This window comes from Pholcus phalangioides, unplaced genomic scaffold, assembly GCF_987345545.1.
Source record: "Pholcus phalangioides strain wild (caught in Gottingen) unplaced genomic scaffold, Ppha-v1.0 ptg000015l_1, whole genome shotgun sequence".
Taxonomy (NCBI): domain Eukaryota; kingdom Metazoa; phylum Arthropoda; class Arachnida; order Araneae; family Pholcidae; genus Pholcus; species Pholcus phalangioides.
In genome coordinates this window covers 99,309,892-99,336,302 of record NW_028301608.1, presented here as the reverse complement: position 1 = coordinate 99,336,302, position 26,411 = coordinate 99,309,892, and the positions used below count along the sequence as shown (strand labels likewise).

General features: G+C 35.7%; 2 protein-coding genes across 2 annotated transcripts; one reads left to right on the top strand and one right to left on the bottom strand.

Annotated features, from left to right (window-relative positions):
• Positions 1–4,628: 4,628 nt before the first annotated feature.
• On the bottom strand, positions 4,629–7,247 carry LOC149077171 (uncharacterized). Its single transcript, XM_089244903.1, has one exon. The coding sequence runs from the start codon at positions 7,135–7,137 to the stop codon at positions 6,094–6,096; it is 1,044 nt and encodes a 347-aa protein (XP_089101029.1). The 5' UTR covers positions 7,138–7,247; the 3' UTR covers positions 4,629–6,093.
• A 225-nt stretch (positions 7,248–7,472) lies between these two features.
• Positions 7,473–25,760, top strand: escl (embryonic ectoderm development protein escl). Its single transcript, XM_089244904.1, has 12 exons — positions 7,473–7,701; positions 10,002–10,154; positions 10,674–10,763; positions 12,356–12,418; positions 15,164–15,289; positions 16,141–16,222; positions 17,695–17,786; positions 19,281–19,414; positions 20,465–20,570; positions 20,671–20,823; positions 23,512–23,585; positions 25,222–25,760. Exons 1-12 carry the CDS (start codon positions 7,597–7,599, stop codon positions 25,352–25,354), a joined length of 1,311 nt encoding a protein of 436 aa, XP_089101030.1. The 5' UTR covers positions 7,473–7,596; the 3' UTR covers positions 25,355–25,760.
• The last annotated feature ends 651 nt before the right edge of the window (positions 25,761–26,411 follow it).

Genomic DNA, 26,411 nt, shown 5'->3' with positions numbered 1-26,411 from the left:
GGTGTGACGTCGAGTGAGACAAAAAGGCCAATAATAAGTAGAAAAAACATTTGTTTGACAGCATGATTATATAGCATTCACTGGTGTACAAAATAAAGAAAGCACAACAATAAAATAAAAACCATTTACTTGACAGCATGAATTTTGTACTTATTTTGCATTTATTATTGTGCTTTATTTTGTACATCACAGGCTGTGTTGTAATCATGCGGTCAAATAACGGTCAATGATAGACATACGGTTTTTTCTACTTATTATTGGCCTTTCTGTCTCACTCGACGTCACATCCCCTTCATAAGTATTTTTGCGATTGTCACCGACTGAGCGTGGTTTGCGATATCACGTTCTATGGTGATTCTTGTTCCTCTTGCCGCTTAGTACCACCCCTCTGAGTTTGTCGTCACTTCAAGGCAACAGCCTGTATATATTTAATGCATTGGAGTGTTAAAAATGTGAAAAAAAAAATTCCTTTATTCTGCAACAGAAGCTGAAGTCGAAAAATCTGTTTTGATGAGAAACTGTTTATAACTGGGTAGATAATCGGTTGTCTAGCCCTGAGAGCCCCTAAACCTTCAAATGCCTGGGGACGCACTCGCAATTTTTTCACTGGAAAGTGAACACTTGTTCATATTTATTGCCAAATGACAATTCTTTATGACTACGAAGTAGTTTTACACTCGTTCTCGAGTACCAGAGTACTCATTTACACCCTGGGGTATGCATTTTCAGATAACGAATATGTCTAAAATTTAGTGTTTCATAACTCGGTCAATTCACCCTTTAACTGCTTTTTCTGCATTGGACAAAGTATCTAGATGTGACCTTGCTCATATACAGAGGCGTATTTACTCGTATATGGTTTTACCGCCCTTCTAACATGCTGTGTGTGTGTGTGTGTGTGTGTGTGAGAGAGAGAGAGAGAGAGAGAGAGAGAGAGAGAGAGAGAGAGAGAGAGAGAGAGAGAGAGAATATATATGACGTGTGTGATTGTTCATTCATATATACATATACACTCACATATAAGATCAGTTGGCTCAGTTACTGACGTTAGGAGCGCCAATGCCTCCCCCCTCCGTATCTCCGCCCATGGCCACCCCGCGCTATAACCCACTTGGCCTACCCCTCCCCCCTCCCTCCTGCAAGTACGTCTGTGCCTCTAAAGTCACTTTATGGTCTTAGTCACTCACATACTTGCACACGCTCTAGGTCACTCACTAACCTAGTCCATTGCTGTCTGGGCAGAGGCGGATTTATTGAGCGTTATACAAATTTCGCCGACCTTCTCTCATTCTATTAATTTCCGCCTATCTGAACTTGCCATCCTAGGCCCGCTATATAAGACCCCTCCCCCCCGTAAATACGCCACTGTTCATATAGGCCTACAACATATCGACTAAGTCTTTCCACAGATTTTCTTCTTCGCAACCGTCAATCATAGACTTCAATTGAAAATGAATGTTGAACAAAACATTTGTTTTGTGGCACTTTTGCATGAACAAATTAATTTCTTCAAAAGATTGCAAAATCTAACTTTTTACACTTATTCCAAGGTGTAGACATGTATAGAATTTTTTCTTCTCTGTATCACCATTTGATAATCATATAATCACCATTTCGACCAAAAATTTTAATTCCAAGCTTTGCGATTCTTTTGCTGCTTAGGAGCAGGGCCGCAACTAGATAGCCTACTTTGTCATCCAAGGCAACCCGGCATTTTGGCGCCCCTTGTAATGTAGAAGTAGTTAAAGGGTGAATTCGGCGCCCCCTTCTGGTTCAGAGTCCGGGGCACCAGAACTGCCTGCTCACCCCCCCCCCCCAGTTGCGGTCCTACTTAGGAGCATGGACAAAGGCGGATTTATCCTAGATAAATTTTGCTGCTTTTTTCACATTCTTATCTAATTTTCTTGACCACATTCTTCAGATTTTCTACCCTAAGCCTGCTTAGTGCCCCCCCCCCCCGCTCCCAGTAAACACGCGCCTGTCTCCAAGTCACTCTTATGGTCACTCACATGCTTGCACACTGTTCTGCTTACTCGCATGCTTGTACGCTCTAAATTATTGTTTCCTCAACTGCCGGGCCGCCACGGTCCAGTACTAGACAATGACATCAGTGAAACCGAGTCGTAAATTTTCTGGTATCGTTTCATTTTCCGCCATTTATTTCCCATTAATCGTGTTTATAAGATCCGAGCTTTCATTTAAAAAAGTACTCAACTCTAGGTTGAGAACCACTGATCTGAATCGCTCTTTTGGTCACTTATCGACATAGGCGTAAGCAGAATTTTCTCGAGGCTGAGGGGTTTCAATTGTTTTCCTTCTCGGGGGGGGGGGGGGGGTTACTTTTTTTCCTGTAAAATAACACGATAATCTTGTCTTGAAGGGGGTTAGAACCCCAAACACCCCCCCCCCTCCTTCCCAATGTTCGCCGACATCGTCCCTCGATTTCTAGCTCACACCCATGCTCAAACACTCTATAGGTCTTTCTTTTGGTTGCTCACTGACTTAATCTTACTCTCTAAGGTCACTCACATGCTTGCAAACTCTGTAAGTCACTCGTTTCGTCTCTCACTGACCAAGTCCAACGGAAGGCACTTATTAATGGTTTTACCGCCATTGATTTTGCCACCCTTATTCCATTCTACTCTAATTTCCTTAACCGCTCCTTCCTCAAATTCCTCGCCCCCTCCAAACTTGCTGCCCTGGGCTATAGCCCACAGTAACCCCATTCTCGTAAATACATCTCTGAGCATGGGCGGAGATGGGGGTGGCGGCTCAACATTAAAAAGATGTGTACTTGTCATAAATATGTGCGAGATCATAATCAAATCATATGTGAGTGTGCAGTAGAAATCGCTTATATTCATGCACAATAATATAACGAATAACATAATATAACTACCAGGGCCGCAACTAGGGCAGAGCAGGTGGGTCTAGCGCCCCGGGCAGAGGGGGCGTAAATTTAACCCTATAACTTATTTTTCAACATTACAAGGAGGCGCCAAAATGCATGCTTGTCTCGGTTCACCAAGCATCCAGTTGCGGCCCGAATAGCTAGAATGATATTCGAAATAACAATAAGTCCCTCAACAACGATATTCTTTTAATGTATTAACATCATTATCATCATCGCGCTTCCTCCCCCCCCCCCCCAGACCTTCATTTGGCAATTTTTCAGAGATTTTTCTCGTAATCGGCAATTTTGTTCATCTTTGGCATCATTGCTGGTGACAATTGGCATGAAAGAATTTGGCAATCGCCCATGTTTTCATGTATTACATCCTCACTAACAGAATGCACTTCATTTAAATGTTCTCTGTAATCACTTAGTGTTCTAAACTTTGCAGAACAGTTCTCTTCAATGCAAGAAATGGACCCTTCACATAAAATTTTATGAACATTTCTTAAGTGTTTCCTTAATTGGAATTTGTTTTTGAAATCTTTTTTGCACACCCCACAAATTTCTCTCGCCTTTATGTCACCAAAGCAGGACAAGTCACCGTAAAGCGAGGAAGAAGGGTTGGGGCGGGGGGGGGGGAGGGGAACATCCCTCTTGGTGACGTCATAAAATGCTGCTTTCTCATTGGTTTCTGGTTTTGGGTCTACCGCAGGCTAAGACGCCTTCATATATTGTGTATTAAGGAGTTCTACCGCAGGCTCTAGACGCACGTCATGTTTTCCCTTATTTTGATCACCAAATTTTCTTGCGTTCCGGGAACATATGGCCAGCCCAATACAAATGAATAGAATTTGAAATATCGCAGCTCTTGCTGCCATCTATTCAAAAGATTGAGAACTGCATTAATGAATCAAAACAGAGAAGTAGGACTTATGCTGTCCTCTATCATTCAGAAAGCAAACTAAAAACGTACAACTAGTACCATTTCTGAATCATAGATGACACTAAATCCATGCATTAAGGTATTGCAACTAACTTTCCCATGAGTTACCATCATTGTGTGAATCTCATTTTCTTTTGTTATAAATACTAGATGGCAGCAGTTGCTGTATGATTGGTTTCATTTCACCAGATGCAGTTTTAACATCTGCCGATAGATGACACTACAGGGTCCGTATGTTTAAATTAGCCGTTCTTAACCTTTTTAGACTCGCGAAGCCTTTTGTTGCATATAATTTCTATGGCGGAGCCCCGTAGACCTATTTTTCAGCAAAATTACTGATTTATTTTTTATTCTAAAGTAATTATAATTATTTTTCCAAATTGATTTATTTTATTTTCCTCGAGCGGCCGCGGAGCCCCTGGGGAGCGCACAAGGACTCCGCGGAGCACCGTTTGAGAACCGCTGGTTTAACGGATGAATTTATATCACAAATACAACGCCACAACAGGCAAAATGCCCAACGAGGTGGCTGATATTCTAGAACTGTGCGAAAAGAGATTGGTACAAACCCCCCCTTCCCCAATAATTTAGTGGCCTTAAGTTTAAACACATATTCAAGGGTGACTAACCAAACATTTTGAGCTCTATAATGTGGGAATCTGCTTTCTCCGCGCCAGAAAGATGAGCCTTAAAGGCCTACACACCCAGGCTCAAAATTTTTTAACCCTCTGTATAAAAGATTCTCATGCCTTTCACTTGTTTGTAATGATTTTTTTTGACATCGGCAGAAATACTGGGAGGGTAGTATCAAAGATGTAGCGAGTGATCTTTTCTTTTAATGTATACGGTAGGGCAAGGGTGCTCAACTTTCCAAAGAATGCGAGGCCACTTCACTGGTTGAGAAACTTCATCTGGTCATGGCTCCAGTCCAGTATCTGGATGATTCTTGTCATTTTGTTTTTCCATATTATACTGGACCCTTTCAAAAATGCTACCCTAGGGACCATGCTGCAAGCCACTTAAGAGCTCTGAAAGTTCTCAAGTCGTGGGTAACTCAAGTTAACTTTAAATGTGCTGTGGGTCACTTGAATGATCTCAGTACCTGTAAATATGCCACTTAATGGTGATCTGTAAATGCACAGCTTAGTTAATTTTTGCAAAATTAATGTTGAAGTTGCGGGCCACATGTTGAGCATGAAATACAGCATATTAACACATGCAGGATTTTCTCAAAAAGGGGCGAGAGTCTACTTTTTTTTTCTTTCCTGGAAGGTACACATTTTTTACTCCAAGAATACATCTTGCCCCCCTCCTCAACAGCATCAATAAGGAAGCCGACTGATCTAAATGTCAATGCATATGTAATAGACTCAGTAATTTGACCGTGTGCTAGTCTGACTTGTCCAGTAATTCAGTGTTTTTAGGTGGGTTTTCTTTGAGCATAGGAGAGGAATGCATGTGTCGCTGCATTTCTGTGAATAGACGTTTATATTATTTAAATAGGCTGCTCAATTAACTTCCAGTAATCTGGAAATCTTTTCATAGTACGGCACACCCTGGTCTGATATGTGCCAGATTAGCAGAACATCATAATGCCCCCACCCTTCAAGTAGTATTCAGGGGTGATCATCCTTCCAAGAGTTGAATGATACAGAAAAAATTTGTACTTTCCATAAATATGAGATTATCCAATGCACCTACACAATAAGTCACTCTTCTGAGATATCACCCTGGATCTGCATGTCTCCGCTCCATTCACAGCTGAAGATGCCTGCCTTTGCTTCATTCAAGCTGAAGATATCTGCTTAGGCTCATCTGCAGCTGAAGATGCCTGCATCTACTCAAATCGCAGCTGAAGATGGTTGCCTCTACTTTGTTTGCAGTTCTTCACTTAGACATGGATCTAGAAAGGGGCAATGGGAACGACCATCTCTCCTAAAGCCGGGTGTTCCTAGGAATAAAATTTCAGCGCCGCATGCAGCGTGAAGGAGGGGATTGGTTAAAAACCTGAAAATCAGGTTTTTTAACCAATCAACGTTTTCATGCTGCACATGTCCTAAGAGCCAAATAATATGGGAAAATTTTCTGTCTATACGGAACAATCAAATTAACTCTCACAATTTGTTACTCCCACCACATTGCCTGGGTCTGTGCATGCCAGCCTTTTCAGTTTATTTTCGCCCAGATTAAAAACCTTTGGTATAAATGCCTTTCAGCTAAGAAACATTGCTAGTTCTTTATAAAGATTTTAATCTTAACATTCTAATGCTTCTTTCATATCTTGTACAATATTTGATTCAGTTTCAGTTGTAGATGATTCAAAAGGCACCAGATTGTTCTCACAGTTTGATTTAAAATTAGATTTCGACCCGTCTTTCAGAACAGCACCTTTCCTCTTTGGAATCACTTCGAGGAACGCTTCCTCCCATGACTTCCCTTCCGAAACTTTCAACAGAATAAGATAAACTTGATCGATGGTGAGCACTTTGCGACTGTCCATTTTTATATACTCGTCCAATGGAAGTTTAGCATGATTCACTCCCAATTTCGTAGCTTTCTTGTGACACACACCTTTGAGTCTGTTATGATCAACGAGGGCACCGATAACATAAGCTTTATCTTCGTCAAGAGTCCGAAGAGTATTTGAAGATTCGCTGCTCAAATAAATCACTGAGTCATTCTGCAAAACTTTTTCGAAGGGGTCCTTGATCACGTTGGCGTCCCAGTTTAAGATGCCCAATTCACTCATGGTGCTCTGAGACACATCTGAATAACCTGTGATGTGTATTTGTAGAGGAGCAGGTGCTCTCCTGTTGAAAGAGTAGCACCGGTTCAATTGCTTGAAGGTTTTTGAAAGTTCAAATTCAGTCATCACCGAGTCAAATGATAGATCGAATACAACTCTTATTTTGCATGGCGAGTCAGCCATTTTCTTAATTTTTAGCATTTTTCGGGAAGGGCCCAAGGAGCTCTTGCCAGTTAATTTGGCCTCTTGAACTTTTTGACGGCGCTTTTCCTTATCTTTGGCTTTTCTCAGGGGTTTCATCTCCAACCATTTTTGTTTTCTCGCCAATTTCTTCCGTTGGTTTTTTGAAAGAGCACCGTCTCCGACGTCAATCCTCTTGCTTTGAGCACCGTTTCCATCGTCCAATTCGATAATCTGGCTTTGAGCACCACATCCATCGTCCAATTTGATTCTCTTGCTTTGAGCACCGTCCAGTGGTACACTGTTGGTTTGAGCACCGTCAAGTTTGAACCTCTTGTTTTGAGTACAGTTTTCAGGATTCGAGTCATCCATTTATAATTTTCCAGTTTTGACAATAAATCCGTTAACTATAAAAAAAACAAAGATAATAACTATAAAAAGCTCACTTTCGTTAGCACCGTGCGACACGTTTTACCTCGGCCACAACCAAAACAATAATAAACGTGCTAACTGGAGGTCGTAGTAGTAGTAGTCGATTAACAATTAATTATTTCCAACAATAATACAATAATTTAGTAATTAATAAAACAAAAGCCAAAATTTTCATTTCGACAAGTAAATATTCTGAATATATATTGAGATAAGTATAGTAAATTTCTTTCCTCTTTTTTTTTTTTGTAAATTTTTACTTCTGCGGTGAAAAGACCGTTTCATCTTTGGCTGTCTAAAATATCTGAACGAAATTAGGCGCCCGATGAATCTATTGTTTATTGCGATAATTTGACTGATGTTGGTGTTTTATTTGTGTTTGATCACAAAAAATATAGAGAGATGTCCGATTTAGAAAACAGCTTCCACGTGCTCCGGAAGACCAGAGTCGCTCAACACATTCAACAGTCCGATCAATCTAATCACGAGGAATCCGGTGATGATATTGTAAGCGTTTTGTGTATGTGTGATAGACAGTATATTATTAGTTTAAAACTGTGTGTGATACGTGAGTTTTTTATTTAATTAATAAAAGAAAACTCAAGTTCGTAAAGTCTTTGTGGAATTGCTTTGTGATGCATATCAATGAGAATTGGACGATATATTATAATAATAATATAAAGGATTTTTTTTTTCTCTCAGCTATTTATTATGTTATGCTATTGAATGAGATACAGTGAAACATCTAGTTTCTATCACTGTGGCATTAGTTTAAAAAACTGCAGAACAACTATAGCATAATCCCTTTTGGCGATTATTTTTTCTTTTTCGAGAAAATGCCTAAAAGCACTGCGAGAAGTTGCCAAGAAAGAAACAGATTCATGCTTTCAGACGTCTTTCTTGCTAATGGAAAAATATCGTCAAAAAGGGATAACACCATGACTGTTAAAAGATAACATTAGATTAAATAAGGGATCCAGACACATTCCATGAAAAAAGGGGGAATAACACTATGGCTGTTAAGCTATAGAATAAAAGCCAGAAGAATAAAAATTAAAAAATTGTGACAACACACCTCTCTGACTCTACCCTTTCATGTTGGCAGATATGCTGCTATAAATTCCAAACACTTTTCGCTGCTTTCTGCTTGCAATTTTAACTACACAAAGAAAATTTTACGCACCGATATCAATTTTTTAGTTGACATGGAGACCTGGTGCTTGGGATTTGTCCAGTCCTGGGCAGGGCGAAAGAAGCTCTCTGGTTGTGGTGAAAAACAGTCTCTGGGCTCAAAAAAACATGATTGCAATATAAAAGCTAAACATGGTAGTATGCAAACAATTAATAAAAATGTAAATATGAAATGTGCAACCTGACAAAATGGGATATTCCAACAAGAAAAACAATGTAACATGCTAGAAAAACGATATTTACGATACAATGAATAAATGAACCAAAAAACCTTTGAAATGCTAATAGATTCTAATTGAATGCAGGCGCGCCGCTCTATACAAAAACTTATTACAAAGCTGAGTTAAAGTCAAAACTGCTTTGGCCTATTGTTAGTATCGTCCTCTAATGGTGAAGTCACCTTCAGATGATAACCAACAGCAAAAAAGGAAATGGCAAGCCAGAAGAATAGGCTAATAATGATAGCCGACAGAAGAAGAAAAATGCCAACAGAGGAAAATGGCGATTATCCCTGACCAGGAAGAAAAGTGCCAACAGACTAGAGAGAAAATCGCCAAAGAAGAAAAAGGTTTATACTATAGCTTTTCCCGCGGATAATATTACCATTCGGGTATTGTTATAGCTACATACCTACTCAAGTTTATGTAATCTATTTTTTTTCTTTCGTTAAAGATTTTTTCCCCTTTTTGCATATTAGAAGCTAAGATTGAACCAGTCTCTTTTCATCTCTGTAAGTTATCGTTATCAATGTGCAAGACTTTGTGGAAGGTGCTTTGAGTAGGTGCCCTCTCCCTTGTTAACAAAGATTTCCATACTCAGTTCCCATAATCAGACCACTATTATCCATGTACGTTTAAAGCTGCTTTACATACAATAGTCTCAATAATCCGAGATAGAGACTGAGGCCACCTGGGATTTTCAAAAAACTCAAATTATCTGAAACAAAAAAACACACACACAAGCAAAAGCAGTATTAGCATACTTTCTTAAATAAGGTAGCTATAGATGAGAATTTTTATTGCTTGAACAAAATTGTTTTTTTTTTTTTTCGAAACGATGCTTCTTTTGTTAGCAGCAACGTCTAACAATCCTTCAAACTTAGCTAACACAGAAACAAACTTTCTTTTATATGTATTTCTTAATCTTTTAGTAATTTTGCATCATCTCGTGCAGATCACAAACAGAGTAGAATGACATGATAATTTTAAAAAAGAAACAAATATGAAAAATGTGCAAAGAGATGAAAGAGTGCTTGAGAAGAATTGGGGGTGGGATTGATGGCGAACGATGCAAAGACATTGATGACTTTCAGCTGCCTTTTCAATGATTTTGCATAAGCAATTGGGGGGGGGGGAAACTTGAATGGCTGAAAGTTAAAAGACTCTATTCAAGGTAGTCTAATGTTTGTTTATACCAGCTACCCATTATAAGGCTGCCCAGTTCCTTTTGAACTGAAATTATTGTATAATACATATGTACTATGTAGCCTAGTATTACTGGGGAAAAATAAAGAATTCTTTGAGGAAAAAAAGAGCAAAAGATCTCAAGAAGGTGTGCCTGAAAACTATTTGAAATTCTTGTGTTTTTAGTTATTAAATATTTCATTGTTTTTTCAGGATGAAGTGTCGAGTGTAGGTAGTGCATCCACAGCAGATAACACTTCCCGTAGTGATACGCCTACATTTAGAGGTCGTAGGAGAGGAAAGGGAAGATGGAAATTGAAATACGGAGCCTGTAAGTTGCAGTACAAGTTCACAGACTACCTCAAGGTAAAGAAAACCCATTTGCTACTTGATATGAAGTTTCAAAGTAAAATTTTATAATTATTATCAATATATGATGATTGAGATGTATGGATATTTTGTTATATATAATTTCTTTGTTTGTTATAACTGTTGCTGTTGGCACTCCTCACACGTGGGCACCATCTTTATTAGTGATTCTCAACAGGGGGGGGGGGGTGAAAGTAAAGTGGAAGAGGAGTCACAAAAATTTCTGAATAAAATTTTTGAATGTGAAAGAATAAAGCTTAAAATTTTGAGGCTACTTACCTTGATAAAAAAAAAAAAAAATTATAGAGCATGGAAAAAATTAAAAATCTTGAATGCAAAAAGTTTTGAATCTCCTTGACCTAAATGACAGCCAAATATGAACAACCGTAACTTTGACTGATCGTTAAATCAAATTTCAATTTCAGTATGATAAAAATGTCTCAACATTTTGAAATGTGTATTATGTAATGATTATCGTAGAATATATTTATTCAATTTCCTTTTTTTTAAATACAGGAAGATCATGGCTCACCACTCTTTGGAGTCCAGTTCAATCCGTATATGCCTGAGGGTGTTAGTATTTTCGCTACTGTTGGAAGTAATAGAGTACGTTTTTTTTTATTGCTGTCATTATTAACTCTTTACTGATTTCAGAAAATAAAATGCTTAAAGAAAAATTTTTCATCATGTTTTCCAGTAATATTTGCTGCTAATTTTTCACTAATGTTTCCAAGAACCTGAATCTTAAGTCAGTAATGGACTGTCTCAAGCACAACTGATCTGGACAGTGTGAATCAGCCGCACACATCCACATATATTTTTTGGTTTTGAAAACACTGAGTCACACTTGAGTGTGAATATTACAGTGATACCTCAGCTAACAAATGTTTCAGTTCACAAATTTTTCAACTAACAAGGATTTATTTCATGATTTTTCTACCTCAGCCAACAAACATTTTCGTTGATATGTACTTATGCATAGGCTAGCTTAAAATTTTTGAATTTTAGTGCCAATCATCATCAGAATTACATTCACTCAAGCTCGATTCAACTCATTTCCACCTCGGAATCTTTTTCAGACATACCTTCCCTTTCTGAAAATTTTCAAATCATTTAATGTAAAAGATTCAGCTGATAAAAAATGTATCGGATAAAAAAGTTTTCGGAGTATGTGTTATTTCAGTGTAAGAATCTTAGCATCAAACTGAACAGTCTGATTATTCTAGGAGTATATCGTTTCCATCTGCATGTGTTGCTGACAGTATAAGTCATTACTTTTGAATATGCTGCTCTTTCAGACCATACATACCAACCTTGGGACCAGGCCTCTCTGTAGTGGTAATGTTTGTAGATGAAGGAGCTCCCCCTCCATTCTTCCCCCTCATGACTATTTTAAAAGTTCAAATAAATTTTCTTATTTTTATTTTCAGTTTGACCATATTGGGCATTTACTCAGCTCTGACAAACATTTTAGGTAGCCTTTTGTTTAATTTTAGGCCTGTTTCTGTGAATATTCCTCACAAAATCAATGAAAGTTTAACTTTTCTGAGCAAGACGCTATCATTGCTTCGTCGTCATTGACATTCCTCTTCTGCTTTCTGTGTAGAAACTTATCCATGAAGAAACTTGATAAATTATTAAACTTCTGCTCATTCATTTTTTTCCCCTTCGATTCAGCAGTTAAAACGTTTTCATATAAGGGCCCGCCTGGGAATTGAACTTGTGGATGTGCTGACAGCAAACAAAGCAAACCATTACAGCGGCTATACAAATACAACGCCACAACAGGCAAAATGCCCAACGAGGTGGCTGAGAAAAAGATGCCCATAAAAATATGGATGTCATATATTTCAAAAATATAGCAACCTAATTAAAAATACTATCAACAATGAGGTTACTTCACTTCATTTCAAATTCGGCTCGATATCCATTCTTTGGAGTATGACATCAGGTCTTTGCGTGACATCATTTTGTACCCGATAAGATTGTAGAATTAGAGAAATTTCCAATCTAAAACAAATACTTTTGAAAAAAAAATAGGTTTCCATAGTTTTTGTGATTCACTGTGATTCTATATTTTATTGTAGACATTTGTAGAAACTATAAAGGTTCCGTAGTGGTTGGCAAATAAACTCAGACATCCCATCTTTATGAATATTGTTATAATATTCAATCTGATTGTTTTTCTAATGTTTCAGGTTACAGTTTATGAGTGCAATAAAGAGAAGACAGAGTTGGTCCAAGCTTATTCAGATCCCGATGTATCCTTTTTTTTTAAATAATGGCATGAACTTATTTTTAGTATGAGTTACTTCTAATATAATCAATACAAATGCACATATTTCTGTCAGTTTTTGTTATACAGTAAAATCTCCCTACAACGCCCACTAATGGGACTGTGAAAATATGGCCACTATTGGAAGAGGTGGTTTTATTCCTGCAAAAACAAAACAACTAAAATTTGTGATCCATATTCATAGCATGTGAAATGACAATCCATTCTGTAACTGATTACGATAGTTATATAATTGATTATAATATAAAATATATTATATTTTGATATATAATAACTGATTAATCTATCTACAGCACTATTATGACATTCTAAAATTCAGGCTTGCATAGCTGCCAAGTCTCCCGAATTTTATCTTCATCGCTCGATCTCCCGAAAAGATCTTAAATCTCCAGAATTTTTACAAAAATCACAAAAATCCCTAATTGTCCCTAAAAATTCCATACTTCATTAAAAAAATCCCCACTTATGAAAATAATCCCTAAGGAATTTCTTGTGGGGCATGAAGCCTCTTTTTTTTCCCTTTCGAAATGACGTCACACGTCGTAAATGGGGAAATTCCCTTTTTAAGGAAGTTTTACAAACCCTCTGATGGTAAAAAGAAAGTTGTTTGTCTTATCGTGCAGGGAAATGGCTTAGCAGCCAATAGTCCTGGATAATAATTGAAGATTATGGTGATGCACATGTGGTCAAAATTTTTTTTTGTTGAAGTTATGTACGTGCGATATAACAAAGCATGAATAATGATAAGCAAAAACATATTTAATCAATTTTAAAGATACTTATTCCGATGAATTTCCTTTCATCAAACGTTCCAAAAGAGGGCTGACTTTTCCTTTTTGTACAAGTTGTGTTACGGACATAAACATCGGTCATGGAAAGACTGCCATCATCAGTCGTGAAGTGAAAAAAAAACATCAAGCAAGTGTCACAAAAAGTCAGTGTTCTTCAAAAATTGACGGTGTTTTCCTTCATCTTCCGATGATTTTGGGGTCATTGCGAAGAATGTTTGTTCACAGCGTTTCTGATTGAACACAATATTTATTTTTACATCATTGAAGTTTTGGCCTCCAATTTCACTTGTTTTTTGCTTAGGAATTTTATTCCCAAGGGTTTAACTTCCATGTGTGTAAAATCCCTATTTTAATTTGACTTCAGTTTTTGAGTAGGGATTTTATTCCCTACGCTTCAACTTTTATGTTTGGAAAATCCCTATTTTATTTGGAAAAATCCCTATTGTATTTATTAGGGAGTGGTTTTAGCATAAAATACGGGTGTGCGCGAAAATCTCCAGAATTTTCATTTTCAAAAGTTGGCAGCTATGGGCTTGCAGCCCTCAGGTAGAACACAACAAGCGGGAAAAACTGATATGGACCTTGACGATGTATCATCAACGTCAAATAAAGTTCTTTGTTCACACTGGACCTTTAATTAGACCGGTGTTCCCAAAGTGGGCAATATCACCCCCTGGGGGTGATGGAATGATCCAAGAGGCAGTAGAAGCTATGGGTTTAGTATGGGATCCTATGGGTTAGCTTGAGTCGGGGTGATGACAGCAAAAAAATTTTGATTGGGGAGATTGAACAAAAAGCTTAGGAAACTGAACTAGACCTTTCCAGGGCATTTCCGAGTCCAATCCAATAGCTGAAGACATAGGGTCTGACATATGTTCCTGTTAGAAAAAAGATTGACACATCCCTGTCAAAGAATTAATACCCTGCACATTTCTATTCCTATTTGTGAGCACCATTTTTTTGGATGGCGCCATCCCTTGGACTAGGGAGTGCTGTGAACTTGCATATCCCTCCCCCATTAGAGCTGACAACAGGTCTCTTCCGTTATCCCCTATATTATCTCTTCAAGATTTTTTCCTCTCCACTACCTTCAATATACTCATCTGGCATTTGTACCCATGAAAAGAAAGCATACATAATCTCTTCTCTTTCCCCCTCCCCCCATAAAGCTCGAGGAATGGAAAAATCTCTTAAAAATCAGCTTGAAAATTATTTTTCTCATAGCAATATACATATTTTTTCCCCGACTCCATGCCCAAAGTGCCCGTTATTCTGAGATCATTCTGATGTTTCTTGTAATTTTACTGCATATGTTCTCACTGAAACGCCTAAATTCAGATCTTGACAAATCCAAAAAGTACTTAGGTGCCAGCCTGATGCATAGTTTTTGCTTGAGATAAACGGTCCTAAATAATTTTTTTTTAACTTTTCAAGGACTTAACTCTTTCCAATGTCAAAAGACGTGCTGTAAGTTTTGTTTCAACCTCAGACTACAATTTAGCAATCACTTGTTGAAAATTTTAGACACATATACAAATTTTCCGGTCGCCATGGAGACCTTGCACCTGGGATTTGTCATGCTATGCTTTAATTGAAATTTTTCCCAATTACAAGAACACACATTATTAACCTCAAACCAGCGTGAAGCATTTGACCTTAATCTATTTAGGCTCCATTTTCTATGACAAAGTTTAAAAGTGAAATATATGGTCAAAATTGTTACATAAGTTGGAAAAAAACATTGTTTCCATTTTTAGAGTCAGAAAAATGACACACCAACGCGTTTCTAATCAATGGTAGAAGTGAGCATGACTACTTGAACATTTAAGTATCAAAATATACCTAACTATAATAGTTTGTGTATGAACTATGTACTTGTTTTTTATTGTCTATCAGTTGAGGTACTTGACACAGCATAGGCAGATGAAAACTTTTATACTTGTGCATGGTCATATGATGACAACAATGGCCACCCGCTGCTAGCAGCTGCTGGAACGAGAGGGATCATACGTATCATTGGCCCTGCTGTTCAGAAATGTCTAAAAGTTAGTTTCAAAAATACTTTGTTATAATATGCAGTTGATGCTCATTTATACAAACTCGTCTGGACTTAAACCAATTAGTTTGTTAAAATGGAAGTTTGTAAATCAGAAAGACATTTAGAGAAATGGTATATTGTTTGGGACTAAAAAAGACTAGCTCATAAAATTGAGCGTTGACTGTATCAATTTGTTTGTAAATGTAAATTTTAAAAATTGGCTTCATTTTTAAGAATATGTTTGTCCACCTTTGTGCGTGTTTTTTTTTTCTCCCCTCCCCCCTTTTTTCAGAAAACCTTTTGAATTTCTCTCTTGTTAAAATTTTCTTATGAATTAGGTCCAAAAACATTTTTTTTTCATTAATAAATGATGGCTTCAGCATTTATTTCAAATCAATCTTTTTGTTGCAGATGAAGTTTCCCAGTTAAAAAGAAAAAAGATAATATTTATTTACGGGAATCTCAAATGCAACTTTTTTCTCCTTATAAAATACATAGTTCATAACATTAGATTCAAGTATAGTTCATCAGAATGTAGTTAATCTCAAGTATTTTATCAAGTGCATCAAATTAAATTTCAGTAGAGAATCAGTGAAACACTTGCAAATTTGTTTCGTTGTTTTGTTTAAAATTCTATCCTATTTCTTAAAGGTGTATTAATTCTAAAATTATTGAAATGAAATTTTCAATGATTTGGTATATACTGATGAGATTATGATTCAATGCTTGGATTACAAAATGGCTTATGAATATTTTTTTGAACAGAAGTACATCTTTTTCTCCAATGAAGTGTTTCTTATTATTAGAAGTGTTATTTTCATTGCATGTATGATTATTTTTTATTTTTTTAATTTCCAGCATTATGCAGGGCATGGGAATGCTGTTAATGAATTGAAATTTCATCCATTAAATTGTCATTTACTACTCTCTGGTAGCAAAGGTAAACAAGTGTCCATATGTTCATTTTTTATAATGTTCAGTTTATGCTAATTTGAGAGGAGGTTCTCTTAGTTGAACATGAAGGGAATTTAGGACCACCTTGTGTTATGCAACAGCATATTGTGATATGAAAGTGTTTGAATATGCAATACATTCTGTAAAAGAATGATGTTTCTTGGTCTAAAATTTAAATCTATATATATAAAATTGATTTTCTGTCTGTGTGTGTGTGTATCTTCTCTATACAAATCTACAATTTTAGATCGATCGTCACCAAATTTTGCATATATACCAAATGGGACCCGACTTGAACGATTGGCTACTTTAAAATTTCATCAGAGCAGGGCAAGTGCCCCAAATGGGCAAAAAACTGTCGGGCAACAATGGTTTTTGGGCCTCAACAATCACTTTCCGAACGTTTACTTTGGTTACCGTGGTTTCCTAGCCATGCGTTTCAGACGTGTATATGCCTTTACAACGGTTTGTCACTTCTTTAATCCTGTTAGTATATGTATAATAGTTTATGCCTTTATAATGGTTTGCCACAGTTTCAATACTCCCAGTAATGAGGCTTTTTGAATAGACATCACAATCATCATCAGCATTGCTTTTGGGGGTCAGGAAAAGGGTGATCCTCATAAAAATCAGTGTTAAAATTGCAGATTTTACTGTAGAAATGCGGAAATTTGGTGGGGTTTTCCGCCCCCATCAATAATTTTAAAAATTGTATTGAATTCTAGATTTTTGAAATATTCAGTTCACTTAGAGATATACGAAGCCCGGGAGATTAAATATTAAGTAATTAGTCGGACCTACTATTGAGTTGGATATTCATGCAATAACATTGATTTCAACTTTTTATTTATATCTTCTCAAGCATGAAAATTAATGTCTCCGTATTGTCTTTTAATATTCAACTGCATAAATTCATGTGGGTTAAGAGATTTTAAATTTAGTTATGAGCCCGTAAAAAGTGGATCGAAAAAATTCCACAGCTTTAATTAAGCATTTTTTGAAAGCTGAAACAGGCAGATGGGTAACTTGAAGTTCAGGGGGTGGAGGTTTATCGAAATACCTAGCGCCCCTTAAAAAAGGAAAAATATATATTCATTTCTACGTTTCTGTAAATCTAAATTTGTTTATTTCATGAATCACGCAGGAAGTCGCCATATTGGTTAACTTGGACACGGTTTGTATGTCCCTCAAGAAAAAGAGAGGGAGATACGTGATCCAAAAAAGCTTCATTGAAGAAAACCCAGGCAGCGCCGGGTATTACAGCTAGTTGCCTATATTGCTGAAATATATTGTTAATATTAGATTAATCGTTTATTTTACATTGACAATATTGTGTCCATATTGCCAATATAAAATGTATTACTAATCCAGTTATAAGGTCACCATGCCCATATTGCACACTATAAGAAAGTTAAGTATTTTGACAGCAGATTATTAAAATGTTTTTCCCGATTTCAGATCATGCAATTCGCTTATGGAACTTGAAAACAGACCAATGTATTGCAATGTTTGGTGGTGTTGAAGGCCACAGAGATGAAGTCTTGAGTGCAGTAAGCTACAATTATATTAAAATCAAAATGTTAACAGAAATGTGGTTATATGCTGGATGCTTGTGACCATGCTGTACTGCGACTGGTACAATCAGTCCCAAATGTTTTCCTATCCATTCTATGTATTTTTCATCTAATATAATGAACCTACAAAGACCGAACGCTGCTCTGTCCCACCTTTTTTGCAAAGAAATATTTAAAATTCATTTTTTATTTTTCCAAAATTGTGTTCAATCTTGATTCTTGATATTGGAGAATTTGGTGCACAGGAATGTACATATGCATTTTCACTGCAACTGCTTACATTACAGTAAAGCTTATCTTAAATGGAATCGTGAGGGACCAGGATTTTTTTTTCGTTGAACACAGGTTCCACTTAATAAAGGCTTAACTGAGTAAAGTGTAAAATTAGGTTTCCTAGCATCTGTATAAAACTTCACTCCACACTGTTCTTCTGAATTGACATTCAGAAGAACAGTACATACTGACAGTATTATAAATGTAAGCATACTGACATGTTCATTATTTTTGATTTTCTCTGAAATATTTTCAATGAGGATGTCAATATCTGTCAGATTCAGTTGTACATTTTTTTCTATGTTTATGTATTCTTTAGCACCAGGGCTATAACTAGGATTTTCGTGGGGTGGGCGACATGATTTTACTGCCCTCTATCACTGAAAAATTCAATGATTTTATAATAGTGTTTCTGTTCCCACCTAAACTTTCCACCCCCTCCCAATTTTGCCACCTGCGCAGTTGCGCCCCCCCCCCCCCCCCGTTCTGGCCCTGTTCAGCACTGTGATAACAGGCATTAGACAGGGGTTCCATTTAATCCAGGTTTTTTTTTTTTGCCTTGAGAAGCTAATTTTTTTTCAAATGTTTGATATAATATCTATTTTTTGTGGAATTAGGAGAGTCATTAAAATGAACATTGACTGTACTTGAAGTTTGGAAAAAAGAAAAACAATTTAGAATCATAATTTTTGTACTATAGGCTTTTAAAGTGAAAATATCAATAGAAATGTTAGATAATGTTTTCAAAATTTGGCACATCTTTTATTCTCAATATATGTGTGTGTTTGCTCTTGTCTTTAAACAATAAATCCTGTCATTACCATCTTAGAATTTTTGACTTCCTAAAGCTGTAAAAGAACTCTTGAGCGTAGTCCTTGGTTCATAAATTTCTAATTTATGTGCATGTTTCTATGCTTTACTCTGTCAAGCATCAATAAACTATATTTTTCTAATTGTAATTTTCCATGTGCATTGCAAAATGTCTTATTATATTTCATCCACACAAAAATGTAATTTTGTGTGCTGATGCAAAACAGATTAGTTTATTTGTTACATTTACCAAATCTATTCATAGTTATCAGTGCTTGTGTGTGTGTGTGCGCTCGTGCATGCGCTAATTTCTTACTTTCTGAGAAATTTCATTTTCTTACATTTTGCTTAAAATTGTCAGTTTGAAAGTTTCTATATCACATTTAGGATTTTGACATGTTTGGAGAAAAAGTGGTGTCATGCGGTATGGATCATTCCCTGAAAGTATGGGATTTGAAAAATGAGAAAGTTCAAACTGCTATCAAAGAGTCATATGAGTACAACCCAAACAAAACTAACAAGTAATATAATAGTTTTCTTTAATTTCAAATCATGCTTATTGCTTATTTTTTTGAATACTTGAAAATTTTTTGAACTAATACTTATACACGCACACTCTAACTTTCATCCATTTAAAGTTATAACATTCAAAGTAATTTGTTAAAGAACTCTGAATCTGTTGATTTGATACTCGTGTGTTAAAGCAGCCTTTGTGAATCTTATTACAACTACATTACATTGCAGTTTTGTTTCATATTATTTTATTGTATTACAAAACAAAATTTTTTCACATACTGTTCTTTCTTTTGTTACCATTATTGGCATTGATTTTCTTGCAATACAACATAGTTTAGTATGTGATACCTGTGTTTAATTTTGTTACTCGCTTCACTGTATTACTGATTAAGACAGCATTCAGGCAGATGCATCATAATGCCCTGTCCTAACTCCTTCTGAGAATCTTTGCATTGGGAATTGACAGCATAAGTAAGCAAGACAGTGTAAGCAGCTCCAAAAGTCAATAGACCTTGTTTCAACCATCAAATCACATATTTAATCTTTCTTTCAACCATCAATTTTTCTGACTATGATTGAATAATTGTACTGTTGTAAACCTGTTGCTCTCTGTGGCAAGACTTTTTAATTGGGAGATCAGCTTGCATTTGCACCTCAAAGTTGGGAACCACAGAAAAGCAACTTCAGCAGATCACCACTGTGGCGATGGTTGGGTTGGTTGCTTAGTAGGCTGTGAAATTGCTGATCAATGATTTGCAATATGGGAAGAAAGAATATGTTTTCTCTTGTGCTTAGACTATTAGTTTCATATTTTGAGAATTCAGCCTCACAGACTTACATCACGTTAACATATTTAATCGTGCATAACCTTAAGCTACACGAAAATGTCTCTGATTATTTAATAAGATTAAATTATTTAGTAACTGTGTGTGTGCATGCATGCTAGGAAATTGAATGAAATCAAAATTTTTCTGACTATTTTAGTCTTGGTTTCTAATAACATGAATTTGTGAAATTTTCAAATTATATTCAGTTTAGCTGTTTATCTTCAACAGACCTTTCAATACATTAAAACAACATTTCCCGGTGTTCACAACCAGAGACATACACAGAAACTATGTTGACTGTGTCAGATGGATGGGAAAGTTTGTACTTTCAAAGGTATTCAATTTGATTTTAATAGTGTGAATTTTTCATTTTTTAGATTTGTTTCAATATTAAAGATTAATACTAAAAATTTTATTGTATTTTTTTCTTCCAGTCTTGTGAAAACTGTATAGTATGTTGGAAGCCAGAAACACTAGATCAAGGCTCAGTCATATCTAATGATAGTTCCGTCACAATTATTCAACAATTTGAATTTAAAGAATGTGACATTTGGTTCATGCGTTTTTCTCTTGATGCAGGACAGAAAGTTAGTTTTTTTTTTTTGTTTGTTTGCTAGTGAAACATTTACAGAATATACGTTTTTCATAATAGTAAAATGAGATAAGTGATTATACATTTTATGGATGTTACTCATATGTGGTTTTCAATTTTGATTCTTAACTTCTTTGGCCTATTTAATATTGTGACAGTAAGTGCATCAGCCAGCATACAATTTAACATAAACATATATATAAATATTTAACAATTGAGACCAGAAATGTTTAACATCACCTGTCTTTGAAGGAAAGAAAAAAGTAATTGAAATAGTAAATTATCATTCATTTAAACATAAATGAAGTTATCTTGGTGGGTCTATGGCTTCATAAAATCCTTAATAACTCGTCTAAGGTCACAATTCCTATTGTTTTTCTTGAAAAATAAACCTACTGAAAGAAATGTTATGTGCAGTAAAACATTGATTATCCGAATACAGATCAACCAAAACATTGATTAACTGAAAGCGTTCCGATCTGCAAAATCAAATTTGCATGCTATGTAGAACTTCCGCTAGCAGTCGCTAATGCTTTCCTCCTCCCCTGCAACCTAACTCTTTTTCCTATACTCTTTTCTTAAATTGTAGTAATAGCCATTTCGAACTTGTCAAACTAGGCTAGTCAGTTCTCTGTATTATTTGTAAGATGTGTGATACAAAATATATAAAATTTTGTTCTTAATATCACAGCTTCCTTGTTTCTTTACATTGCTCCTATAGCACGGTATAATTTTTTTCCGTGAATGATCGGTTATCCGAACATCCCCTGTACCCAATTGTTTTGGATAATCGATACTCTACTGTATATAGCAAGCTTTTACTGATTTTATAACATTTTGATCCATCAAAAAAAAATAAGTTGCTTTTGTTTGGAGACAAGAAATCAACTCTCACCTGTTGATCAAAATCAGAGTGGTTGACAGGTAACTAAAAGCATTCTCGATAAGGAGTATCACTGTGAATAGAACTTCTTTTAAGACTGGTAATAATGTTTAACTTCCGTATGCACTGATGACCAGATCACACTAGACTTCAAAAATATGTAAGTTGTTACCAAAACTTTCAAATTTCATTTCCAGATTACTGAGAAAAATTGCATCTTTATCTGCTTATCCAGCAGCTCTGAAAAATTTGCTTTGCGTGGTTATTGACGGTATTCTCATTCATCTACGCTAGTGATTCTTTTCAACCTTTTTATACCTGTCGGTTAAAAATTTTGAATAATTTCACATCTGGGCTGGAATTGAGTAAACAATTCATAGTCCTGCTGATGGCCAAATAAACGAAACTGATATAGAGATGTGTTTTATTTGTTAAATCTGAAATTATGCAGCAGCTATCAGGGCTGTCTTAAGAGCATCATGGGCCCTGGGCCAAGTGGTTTTTTGAGGCCCTACCAGGTAAGTTTTAGAACATTTCAACCAAATCTAAATATTGTGAGGCCCTCTTCTCTTGAGGTCCCAGGCCATGTCTGGGTGGGCCCATGTGTTAAGACGGCACTGGCAGCTACATACGTTGGATGAAATGTTTGACTGACTGGGCGTCAATTGTCTAGTATAGTACAAAGACCACTGTGCTTGATTGTGACACTAACTGCCTTCCTCTCAGCAATAATCTTATGATGCTTACAAATTATGCTTGAATTCTAGGACTGTGCATTTCTCATAGGTAATTGTGCATAAGTCTGGGTTTGCGTACATTAGGATATTGCTATAATTTTATCATTTCTGTGATTTGATTCAATACCTACCTGAGGCATTACCATCTATCTTAACATCAGAGGCCTTTAGGCAAAGTGGGGTCCTGAGCTTCTACCTAGCTGGAAGTACAAACCTACCAATTTTCATATTTACCCTCTTGAAAATCATGCCATCATGTCTCATTATCAGACTCGTATGGGCCCCTGTGTGCCAAGACATTATGCCTATATATATGTGTGTCTCCTTTGGAGATTACTTATAGCTTGGTGTATCATGTCCTGTCAGTTCTCTGCATTATATATAACACATCAAAATCCAATCGAGGCTTCATCATAATTGTCAGTGTCATTAATAGTTTGTGCTTTCCTTTACAATCATATTTTTCTTGTTACTATGAATTGAGGTTTCATTATTATGTATTCAGAGTTACGAACTTTCTGGATTTAGCCCGATAATGCTGGATTTCAAGATATTTTCAGGGCTTCTTGATTATGAATTTATATTGTCTGTTTTTCAATTATTGCCATCTTCTTAAAAAATAAAAACATGAAAAAAAAGGTAGAAATACATATTGAGTTGAGTCGATGAGTGGGAAGGTCTTGAGGGTTTCTACAAATCTCGGCCAATTATAATGTTTTCAGGAGATAAAAAAATGTTTAACATAGTGAAAATCTCCAGTAAATACCAGAAATTCATGGAAGCATTATTGAGAAAACTGGACATTGCCTTAGAAAGTCAGATACCAAATAATAATGACAAATACGGCTATGTATCCATATAAAATATGGGTAATATGGTCGCCTTAAGTATTGCTACTTATTTTGATTCTTATTATTGCCCATAAAAATTCTAAACATTCAAAGATACCTTTGCTAGATTTTTAAGTCAATTTCTGGATTTTTTTAATAAAGTTATAGGATTTTCACCTTTTGGAGGTTAGCAGTCTGTGTATTGATATTCATTTTTATTTTGTTGAAAACAGATTCTTGCTCTTGGGAATCAAGTGGGAAAGACATTTGTTTGGGATTTAGATGTTGATGATCCATCGTCAACTAAGTATGTATAATTATTGTTGATTCAGAAGTTTCATAAACTATTTTTATATTTATTTTTTCCAGTACATTCATATATTCCGTCATCATTTTTTTTTACTGCTCAAAAAATTAAAAAGTTGAAAGCACCACCTTAAATCTGATATAATATTGCTTCGTTAGTTTTAATGAATTACTGATTGAATATACTTTAATTTAAACTTTTGGAAACCAATTTTTTGATCAAGGTATAACTACACAGAATCCTTTATGCAGCACGCTTCATTCTAAGTCATTATGCTTGGTTTCAATTTGGAAACATCTATTTTCCTGCTTGGTGTTACTACATACTACTTTTGTAAAAAAAAATTCAAACTGGTGGACCACTTTAAAGAAAGGATATCTAACAATGGTGGGGGGGGGGGGAAGTCATAATGATTGACAAAAAAACAATAGGCCCACTAGTGAACATTTTTTTCTCTTTAATGGTGAGCCAAAAACTCCACCCATTAATGTGTTAAAAAAAAAGGTTTGCTACAGACTATATTTAATGTATCAATGTCTTCTAATGCGTTGTGTTAAATAATCATTTCCTCTTGCTCCAAGAAATCTTGAATTAATAATATTGAAGAGGAAAAAAGTAGGACACGTGCATTTATATTGATTAATTTATTGATTTCTTTTTCACATCGAAGAAGCATAAATAGTTTGAATGTATAAGCCATTTAGAGTCAGGAAGATGAATTTCTGGACTTATATGGTGCAATGCACATTAAAACCTCTATTATTCAACCTTTGTTTATTCAGAACTCTGTTAACCAGTGTCAACTCCACTGTGATAATTTTTTTTTTGGGGTGAGAAAATCATTTAAAACACTCGGGGGAGGGGGGATGAAAATGAAGATTCCACTAAAGGTGGAGAGATTTCAGAAGTGCAAATTAGAGACAGTGACTTTTTTAGTGGTTCTTTATTTCACACTGGAGGCATTAGAGTAGCAAAGGGGTGGATGCAGCAATCATTAATAATATTGCTGAAAAAAAAGTGGTACATATGCAAAGCAGAGTATTACCAAATATTAATATGTTAATTGAATGTAAATTTAGTTACAATCAGTGTAGATACTACTACTAATAAACAGTACGTGCACCCGGTACACATTCGCCTGTGGAATTTCTAATGAATTGGCGCATGTTGGAACATGTGGTGTGAGTATATGTATATGCATGGCCCTATCACATTTATGTTGTCAGAGTTGTGCTTGTTTCATGTTCTTGCTGATGCTGCCATCTGTTTTCCATATTTTGAAGTGAAAGTGGTAAATGCTTGAATTTTCATGTTATATAAGTATCTTGTTGAAGGTCTGCTTGCTCTCTGCAGAGAGACTTTTTCAAATGGGAGACAGCTCACATTCACTTCTGAATGTTGGGAACACAGCAGAAAACTTCAGCTGTCCACTGCTGTGCTGCAACAAATCGGTGTAGATACTGGACCTTTCAATTGGTGCATATTCAATTATCTCGGAACTTCATTTCACTGATTTTGGCTCAACCCAATTAAGGATAATTGAGGTTCTACTGTTTGAAAATATAATTTTGCTTTTCTAAGAAAAAATCAATATTGTACTGTTTGATCTAAGATTTCCTTTTTTTTCCCCTCACAGACCATTAGTGCTTACTCATCCAAAATGTGCAGCACCCATTCGTCAAACCAGTTTGAACAGAGATGGTTCCATTCTTTTGTGTGTTTGTGATGATGGAACACTTTGGAGGTGGGATCTCATTAGCCGATCGTGAAGGACTTTGTATCATATATTGTACCATAAACTGTTGTACTTTATGTCTCATTTCATCATTACATTGTGTGAGATGGTGGCATGCGAATGCAGACCACTGATGTAATCATTGTATAGATTGGTAGAACTTGAGAAGTCTGACCTTTTATGCATAATCACCCTTTACTAAGGGCATCGATTCCACTTGTGAATTTTTCTCACAGAGTTTACCAATTTTTTTAAGGTCAGTTTCGAATACAACACAATATGTTTGTGCATATCAAATCAACATTTTATCGGAACAAAACCAAATGCCACTTTTTAATTTGTAAAAATACAGTATTATATTCTATAAAATGGTGAAAGTGATTTCTCACATCTTTTTGTGCCGATCTCATCCAAATAAAACTCATAGAATTGACTCATCATTTATTAGAGCTTATTCGTGGTATCATAGTACATGAAATTACTTTAAATCTTAGATATGGAAATAAAATTTAATGTGGGGCAGGGAAGTATTTTGTAATGAATTAAAAATTTGTGAATATAAGAGGCAAGTTTCTGTTGAAGCTCATTTTGATTCATATTTACGTTTTCATATTCATTGGTAAGCTATTTAGGCTAAGTTTTTATCTTGATTGAGACTTTTGATTTTTGTTAAAGTATTTTGTTTTATGTGTATTTTTGAAATTTTCTTAAACCTAGTTTTTTTTGCTGATAACAAATAAAATTAGGTATGATCACTAATTACTTTGATATTTGCTATACTATACATATAGTGTATATGCTCCTGAAACAATTTTTTTTGTTCAAAAAATGTGTTTCAAAATTGGGGAAGTGGTGGGCGAAGGTTGACTAATGTACAGGTCAGTTTTTGCAGAGGAAAAATCTTGACCAACATTGCAGTTTTAGTGGTTCTCTAGTGTGGAGTGGAGAAGTTGGTCAGCTTATATACTAGTGTTTACGGTATATGTATTTTCAGTGAAAATTTGGTAGAATTATAAAAGAAGAAAGTGAGAGAGAGAGTAGGCACATTTATTGTCAGAGTATTTAAAACTATCATATCTTTCCGGGTTGCT